This window comes from Salvelinus fontinalis, chromosome 5 (genome assembly GCF_029448725.1).
Source record: "Salvelinus fontinalis isolate EN_2023a chromosome 5, ASM2944872v1, whole genome shotgun sequence".
Lineage (NCBI taxonomy): Eukaryota > Metazoa > Chordata > Actinopteri > Salmoniformes > Salmonidae > Salvelinus > Salvelinus fontinalis.
In genome coordinates this window covers 17,077,978-17,087,085 of record NC_074669.1, presented here as the reverse complement: position 1 = coordinate 17,087,085, position 9,108 = coordinate 17,077,978, and the positions used below count along the sequence as shown (strand labels likewise).

Below are 9,108 nucleotides of genomic sequence, written 5' to 3'. Positions count from 1 at the left end.
TTTGTTCCTGTATTAAACACCTGCAGGATCAGCTGTCCCTGGCCATTTGTTCCTGTATTAAACACCTGCAGGATCAGCTGTCCCTGACCATTTGTTCCTGTATTAAACACCTGCAGGATCAGCTGTCCCTGGCCATTTGTTCCTGTATTAAACACCTGCAGGATCAGCTGTCCCTGACCATTTGTTCCTGTATTAAACACCTGCAGGATCAGCTGTCCCTGACCATTTGTTCCTGTATTAAACACCTGCAGGATCAGCTGTCCCTGACCATTTGTTCCTGTATTAAACACCTGCAGGATCAGCTGTCCCTGACCATTTGTTCCTGTATTAAACACCTGCAGGATCAGCTGTCCCTGGCCATTTGTTCCTGTATTAAACACCTGCAGGATCAGCTGTCCCTGACCATTTGTTCCTGTATTAAACACCTGCAGGATCAGCTGTCCCTGACCATTTGTTCCTGTATTAAACACCTGCAGGATCAGCTGTCCCTGACCATTTGTTCCTGTATTAAACACCTGCAGGATCAGCTGTCCCTGGCCATTTGTTCCTGTATTAAACACCTGCAGGATCAGCTGTCCCTGGCCATTTGTTCCTGTATTAAACACCTGCAGGATCAGCTGTCCCTGACCATTTGTTCCTGTATTAAACACCTGCAGGATCAGCTGTCTCTGGCCATTTGTCCATTACAGAAACACAATGTTGAGGTAGATGTTGACTGACAACTCTAACAACTCTTTCTCCTGCATCAACAAACCAGCTTCTATAACATAAAAACAGCAGCATTGTTTCATCTCCTCATAATTACAGCCAACAGATGCTACCCACTCCCTCGCATTTTCAGCTCTACGATAGTTAAAAATAGCGAATGTGTCCACTCTGGTCTTGGCACATGCTCTCTAGCCAGCAGCGTACAGATACAGTGCAGCTAGGTGCAGATACAGTGCAGCTAGGTGTAGATACAGTGCAGCTAGGTGTAGATACAGTGCAGCTAGGTTCAGATACAGTGCAGCTAGGTTCAGATACAGTGCAGCTAGGTTCAGATACAGTGCAGCTAGGTGCAGATACAGTGCAGCTAGGTGCAGATACAGTGCAGCTAGGTGCAGATATAGTGCAGCTAGGTTCAGATTTCTATCTCGACAGCAATAGCTAGATATCTAGTGTGTGTGTGTATATATATATTACTACTGACTAGGTAGCCTTGGCGCTGCCCTGTACACTGACGGTCATGAGGGGGATCCAGGTACCGCGGTACTCAAAGGCAGCCTGTGTGGTTAGACTCCCACCCTGACCTCCTGCTCCTGGACCCCCCTGGGCAGCCCCCTGGGCCCCTGACCCACCTAGGGAGGGGGACAGAGAGATTAGGGAGAGAGAGGAGTAAAAAGAGTGGGCTGTTAGTGTTGGGTTGGAACAAAAGCCTGCACCCTGCAGACCACACTCTCCTGTACCCTCTTGAGTTGACTACTCCTATCCTAGACTCCTTCCTTTACCTCACCATAAGTTCCACTACATTATATGTCAAAAGCTATAACATGAAAGGTCAACACTACTGACCGGTGGAAGCGTTGGTAGCAGCAGGGTTTCCTGTGTTGAGGACAATAAAGAGGGACTGGATGAAGGAGCCCAGAGCATTGACGATGTCCCTGAACACCTTGGTGGAGTGCTGCTTCATGTCATAGGACAAGCAGAAAGACCTGGGTGAACAGGGGGAGAGGAGGAGAGGGGGAGATGAAGGGAGTTGGAAAAGTGGATGGGAGGTTGGGTAGAACATAGAATCTAATAATAATAATTTAGCGGGTGATTATATTTGTCCTTTTACACACATGCACAAGCATGTATTATATGCATGTGTGAAAAATAAATGTTTTTCTGCAAATCCCAACTCCCCCTGAGACACCCTTGGAGAGTGGGGGTCATGGCCAGGGTCAGCCATTATCAACGGCGATATGTTGAAGTTATAAGTAAGTTTAGTGATGAGGGTGTGTGTGTGTGTGTAGGGTAAAGTCAGTGTGTGCGCTCCTCCTACTCACCGTAGCAGGTGTGGCTGTACACACAGCCTGTGGACTGACTCCACGGCCACAGCTCTAAGCCACTGAGGCTTCTCTCCATCCAAGAACTTCACCAGCAGAGACAGGAAGATCTCACACTCTGTCACCTACAGCAACACAGACAAACACACACCTCAGCTCCCCAAGCTAACTATCCACACATTTCTGGCTCTACAATAAGACAACAGGATTCGTGGAAAATTGGAATTTCAACTCATTTCCTAAATTGAAATGGACTTGACCCTAACTATAGTTCCTGCCTTGGCTCTCACCACTAATCAAATCAAATGAAACGTATTTATATAGCCCTTCTTACATCAGCTGATATCTCAAAGTGCTGTACAGAAACCCAGCCTAAAACCCCAAACAGCAAGCAATGCAGGTGTAGAAGCACAGTGGCTAGGAAAATGTCCCTAGATAGGCCAAAACCTAGGAAGAAACCTAGAGAGGAACCAGGCTATGAGGGGTGGCCAGTCCTCTTCTGGCTGTGCCGGGTGGAGATTATAACAGAACATGGCCAAGATGTTCAAATGTTCATAAATGAACAGCATGGTCAAATAATAATAATCACAGTAGTTGTCGAGGGTGCAACAAGTCAGCACCTCAGGAGTAAATGTCAGTTGGCTTTTCATAGCCAATCATTGAGAGTATCTTTACCGCTCCTGCTGTCTCTAGAGAGTTGAAAACAGCAGGTCTGGGACAGACTGTAGTTGTGTTTGATGTAGGTACAGAGAACACAGTACTTGGTAGTAGTAGACTGCTACGATCACGTGGATTGGGATATGTTCCGCATTGTGTCCAACAACAACATTGACGAATACGCTGAGTCGGTGAGCGAGTTCATTAGAAAGTGCATCGGGGATGTCGTACCCATAGCAACTATTAAAACATTCCCAAACCAGAAACTGTTGATTGATGGCAGCATTCGCACAAAACTGAAAGCGCGAACCACTGCTTTTAACCAGGGCAAGGTGACCGGAAACATGACCGAATACAAACAGTGTAGCTATTCCCTCCGCAAGGCAATCAAACAAGCTAAGCGTCAGTACAGAGACAAAGTAGAGTTGCAATTCAACGGCTCAAACACAAGAGGTATGTGGCAGGGTCTACAGCCAATCACGGATTACAAAAAGAAAACCAGCCCCATCGCGGACCAGGATGTCGCTCCCAGACAGACTAAATAACTTCTTTGCTCGCTTTGAGGACAATACAGTGCCACTGACATGGCCCGCTACCAAAACCTGCGGGCTCTCCTTCACTGCAGCCGACGTGAGTAAAACATTTAAACGGGTTAACCCTCGCAAGGCTGCAGGCCCAGACGGCATCCCCAGCCGCGTCCTCAGAGCATGCGCAGACCAGCTGGCTGGTGTGTTTACGGACATATTCAATCAATCCTTATCCCAGTCTGGTGTTCCCACATGCTTCAAAAGGGCCACCATTGTTCCTGTTCCCAAGAAAGCTAAGGTAACTGAGCTAAACGACTACCGCCCCGTAGCACTCACTTCCGTCATCATGAAGAGCTTTGAGAGACTAGTCAAGGACCATATCACCTCCACCCTACCTGACACCCTCGACCCACTCCAATTTGCTTACCGCCCCAATAGGTCCACAGACGACACAATCGCAACCACACTGCACACTGCCCTAACCCATCTGGACTACTAGAGGAATACCTATGTGAGAATGCTGTTCGTCGACTACAGCTCAACATTTAACACCATAGTACCCTCCAAACTCGTCATCAAGCTCGAGACCCTGGGTCTAGACCCCGCCCTGTGCAACTGGGTACTGGACTTCCTGACGGGCCGCCCCCAGGTGGTGAGGGTAGGTAACAACATCTCCACCCCGCTGATCCTCAACACTGGGGCCCTACAAGGGTGCGTTCTCAGCCCTCTCCTGTACTCCCTGTTCACCCACGACTGCGTGGCCATGCACGCCTCCAACTCAATCATCAAGTTTGCAGACAACACTACAGTGGAAGGCTTGATTACCAACAACGACGAGACGGCCTACAGGGAGGAGGTGAGGGCCCTCGGAGTGTGGTGTCAGGAAAATAACCTCACACTCAACGTCAACAAAACAAAGGAGATGATTGTGGACTTCAGGAAACAGCAGAGGGAGCACCCCCCTATCCACATCGACGGAACAGTAGTGGAGAGGGTAGTAAGTTTTAAGTTCCTCGTACACATCACGGACAAAATGAATTGGTCCACCCACACAGACAGCGTGGTGAAGAAGGCACAGCAGCGCCTCTTCAACCTCAGGAGGCTGAAGAAATTTGGCTTGTCACCAAAAACACTCACAAACTTTCACAGATGCACAATCAAGAGCATCCTGTTGGGCTGTATCACCGCCTGGTACGGCAACTGCTCCGCCCACAACCGTAAGGCTCTCCAGAGGGTAGTGAGGTCTGCACAACGCATCACTGGGGGCAAACTACCTGCCCTCCAGGACACCTACACCACCCGATGTCACAGGAAGGCCATAAAGATCACCAAGGGCAACAACCACCTGAGCCACTGCCTGTTCACCCCGCTATCATCCAGAAGGCGAGGTCAGTACAGGTGCATCAAAGCAGGGACCAAGAGACTGAAAAACAGCTTCTATCTCAAGGCCATCAGACTGTTAAACAGCCACCACTAACATTGAGTAGCTGCTGCCAACATACTGACTCAACTCCAGCCACTTTAATAATGAAAATTTATCAAAAATGTATCACTAGCCACTTTAAACAATGCCACTTAATATAATGTATATGTATATACTGTACTCTATATCATCTACCGCATCTTGCCATCTTTATGTAATACATGTATCACTAGCCACTTTAAACTATGCACTTTTATGTTTACATACCCTACATTGCTCATCTCATATGTATATACTGTACTCAATACCATCTACTGCATCTTGCCTATGCCGTTCTGTACCATCACTCATTCATATATCTTTATGTACATATTCTTTATCCCTTTACACTTGTGTGTATAAGGTAGTAGTTGTGGAATTGTTAGGTTAGATTACTCGTTGGTTGGTTATTACTGCATTGTTGGAACTAGAAGCACAAGCATTTTGCTACACTCGCATTAACATCTGCTAACCATGTGTATGTGACAAATAACATTTGATAGATAGCTGTAACTGACTCTCACCAGTAGGCTGTAGAAGTGTTTGATAACCACAGAGACTCACCAGTAGGCTGTAGAAGTGTTTGATGAGCACAGATACCACTCTGAGCAGCCTCATGCAGATGGGGAAGTAGGGTTTTTCTACAGGGGCTGGGGAGGCGGCGCTGCTGTTGCCTTGACGGAACTTGATGTTGGGGGAGAACAGCTTGATGACCAGCGGACACACACGCTCCTTCAGCAGGAAGCTGAACTCCTGGTGCTACACGGGGGTCAGAGGTTAGAGGGCAATCCCCCACAGAGTTGGGGATCACAGTACAAATACAAGACACCTACAGTGAGATGAGATGTTGTATTGTATTCTATTTCAATGCAGATAAAACTTGATTGTGTTGTATTGCACCATACTTTACTGCATCATATTGTATTAAGTTGTATTGTACAGTACAGTATTATACTTTACTGTGTATTCACCTGCAGGAAGACCCCAGGGAAGTCATTGAGGACCGACTCCAGGAGCTCCAGACCAAACGTCCGTGTCATCTCTGTCATCCCTACCAGCCAGTAGGGGGCATCAGCATTTACTAGCTGACATAGGTCCTGGAGGGACACACGGAAATGGGGATGTAGACATAGGACAGCTGGAGACAGCTACTAGCATTGCCTCTGTGATACAGTCTGGAAGTATGGGCTGTACACATCTTATGACAGTATGGCTTTCATTCCACAAAATTATTCCCTCCCTTACCCTTTTCCACCCCTCGCTTCCCCTCCCTCCCTTCCCCCATCCACTCCCTCTCCCTTCTCCTCGTCCCTCCCTTCCCCAACACTCATTCCCTCAACCCTTCCCTCGTTCCCTCACCCACCCCTTCCCCCGTTCCCTCCGTTCCCCTTCCTCTCGTTCCCCCTCGTTCCCTCCCTTCCCCTAGCCCTACCCCTTCCCTCATTCCCCCCCTTCCCCTACCCTAATTCCACCCCTTCCCTCATTTCCACCCCTACCCTCATCCCTTCCCGCATTCCCACCTACCCCTTCCCTCATTCCCCCCCTTCCCTCACCTCGTTCCCTACCCCCATTCCCCAACCTTCCCTCCCCCCTCCAACATTCCCCCCTACCCCTCCCCTCGTTCCCCCCTACCCCACACCTCGTTCGCCCCCTTTCCCTCACCCCGTTCCCCCCCTTTCCCTCATTCCTCCCTACCCCTTCCCTCACATCGTTCCCCCCCTACCCCTTCCCTCATTCCCCTACCCCTTCCCTCGTTCCCTCATTCCCCCCTACCCCTACCTTCATTTCCCCCTACCCCTTCCCGCATTCCCACCTACCCCTTCCCTCATTCCCCCCCTTCCCTCACCTCGTTCCCTACCCCCATTCCCCAACCTTCCCTCCCCCCTCCAACATTCCCCCCTACCCCTCCCCTCGTTCCCCCCTACCCCACACCTCGTTCCCCCCCTTTCCCTCACCCCGTTCCCCCCTTCCCTCACATCGTTCCCCCCCTACCCCTTCCCTCATTCCCCTACCCCTACCTTCATTTCCCCCTACCCCTTCCTGTGTCCCCCCCCCCCCCCACCTCGTTCCCCCCTTCCCTCACCTCGTTCCCTACCCCCGTTCCCCCACCTTCCCTCCCCCCTTCCCCTTCCAACATTCCCCCTACCCCTCACCTTGTTCCCCCCTTCCCACACCCTTCCCTCATTCCCCCCTTCCCTCACCTCCCTTCCCTCGTTCCCCCACCTCCCTACCCTCGTTCACCCATTCCCCCCTACCCCTTCCCGTGTTCCCCCCTACCCCTTCCCTACCCTCGTTCCCCCTTTCCCCCCTTCCCCCGTTCCCCCACCTCCCTACCCTCGTTCACCCATTCCCCCCTACCCCTTCCCGTGTTCCCCCCTTCCCTCACCCTTCCCTACCCTCGTTCCCCCCTCCTCCTCCTCGTTTTCCCCCTTTCCTACCCTCGTTCTCTCATTCCCTCCTACCCCTTCCCCTACCTTAATTTCCCCCTACCCCTTCCCGTGTCCCCCCTTCCATCCCCCCTTCCCTCACCTCGCTCCCCCCTTCCCTACCCCCGTTCCCCCACCTTCCCTCCCCCCTACCCTTCCAACATTCCTCCCTACCCCTTCCCTCACCTCGTTACCCCCCTACCCCTTCCCTCATTTCCCCCCTTCCCTCACCTCGTTCCCCCCACCCTACCCTCGTTCCCCCCTTCCCCCTACCCCTTCCCCTACTTTTATTTCCCCCTAGCCCTTCCCGTGTTCCCCCCCTTCCCTACCCTCGTTCCCCCTTCCTCTACCCCTTCCCTCATTCCCCCTTCCTCTACCCCTTCCCTCATTCCCCCCTACCCCTTCCCCCCTTCCCTCACCTTGATCCCCCTACCCCTTCCCCCATTCCCTTACCTCACCCCGCTCCCTACCTTCGTTCCCCTCTACCCTCGTTTTCCCTACCCCTTCCTTCATTTCCCCCTACCCGTGTTTTCCCCCCTTCCCTCACCTCGTACCCTCCCTTGCCCTCGTACCCTCCCTTGCCCTCGTTCACTCCCTTGCCCTCCCATACCTATTTTACTCTACCCTAGCTACACCGCCTCTTCTGATGAGAGAGAGGGTGAATGTTGGGTACAGTGAGAGGTATGGAGGACTGTCTCCACCTGGTGGACGTACCTGGAACAGCATGTAGGCGTCTTTAGCACTGGGCCTCAGGGTGCTGACAGACCTCCGGTTAGTGTTACCCTGGACTGGAGGAGGCTGGTCCACGATGTCTGGAGGAGAGGGAAGGGGGCAGAGGAGAGAGACAACTTTAGAAACAGCTGTGGCTACAAGCCTGGAGAGATCAATCTCTCATCAAACAATAACACAAACAAACACTCTCAGAAAAGACCCGTCCAAAACCTACCTCAAGAGGGAAAAGTCCCTCATTTAAATTGTGATTTCCAATCCCAGTGATACTAAGACGTAGAGTGGAAAGACAGCAGTGTGAAAACTAAAGGGGCCAAACCAAAACCTCAACAAGTCATGTTGTATTCACTGAAGTCATGGGATAAGGAGTTTTAGGCAATCCAAGGACAAACAAACACCCTTCCCTTCCTCTGTGGCATGGTCAAAGTTAGAGGAAAAGAGGAGGGTTGGAGAGAGGAAGTGGGATGCTAGAATACTGATGTAAAGTTCTGTGGCAGCAACCTCCACCTTTCATCCAAAGTGTACACTTGCGCACTTCCCTTTGTGGCTCTAACAATGACTCAACTCTGAATCAATGGCCAAAAGAAAGTCCGGGAACTCCATTTCCCATGAGCACTCTGCTCTGACCTTTGAAGCGCTCGTCCTCCGCGACCATCCTCTCGAATACCACGGTGACGACTTGTCTGACGGTGGCGGCGGCTGTGTTGTTGGTGATGTTGTCCTTGGTGAAGTGCAGACGGAAACACAGCACGATGGCCTGGGAGGGTGACACAGGCTCTGTTACAATATCCAGCCTAACATAGCCTCCCACCAAGAAATGTACTGGGGAATACATTCTAAGTGGTATGCTAGTATGAACATTGGAACGTAGTCAGATTTACTAAGGCACACACCTGGATTAACATGTACGTGGAAACCAACTCCCTGGGCAATATGAGACGTGTTTGGGACACAGCATGTACTATGACTGTACTGTGAATATATAAAAGTGTCTGCAATGTGTGTGCTGAGTGTACGGTACCTTGGACAGGACTTGGTCATGTACCACTGTGTTGGTGGTGAGCAGCACTAGGACAGTCTGCAGCAGCTTCAGTTCCTCCAGCCCGTTCTCCATCAACTGCCACAGCATGTTAATGATGTTCCCTGCTGCAGCCTGATGAACACACACAACACATGGTTAGACTTGTAGCCTACTTGTACACCCAGGAGGCAGCGACAGTCACAATGTACTGGAATGTGACAGAACAGAGGAAGTGAGAGGAGCTCTAGAGGTCACAGAC

General features: G+C 50.9%; 1 protein-coding gene across 2 annotated transcripts in view; it reads right to left on the bottom strand.

Annotated features, from left to right (window-relative positions):
• Nucleotides 1-460: 460 nt before the first annotated feature.
• Nucleotides 461-9,108, bottom strand: part of LOC129855223 (protein MON2 homolog) — a 28,124-nt gene continuing 19,476 nt past the window's right edge. For both annotated transcript variants that reach the window (XM_055922641.1, XM_055922640.1), the window contains 8 exons: nt 8,850-8,981; nt 8,456-8,585; nt 7,814-7,911; nt 5,645-5,770; nt 5,238-5,432; nt 2,028-2,152; nt 1,552-1,691; nt 461-1,337 (listed from right to left, as the gene is read on the bottom strand). In XM_055922641.1, the coding sequence (XP_055778616.1) occupies nt 1,189-1,337; nt 1,552-1,691; nt 2,028-2,152; nt 5,238-5,432; nt 5,645-5,770; nt 7,814-7,911; nt 8,456-8,585; nt 8,850-8,981 (1,095 nt within the window). In that variant the 3' untranslated portion in view covers nt 461-1,188. The remainder of the gene's footprint in view (nt 1,338-1,551; nt 1,692-2,027; nt 2,153-5,237; nt 5,433-5,644; nt 5,771-7,813; nt 7,912-8,455; nt 8,586-8,849; nt 8,982-9,108) is intronic.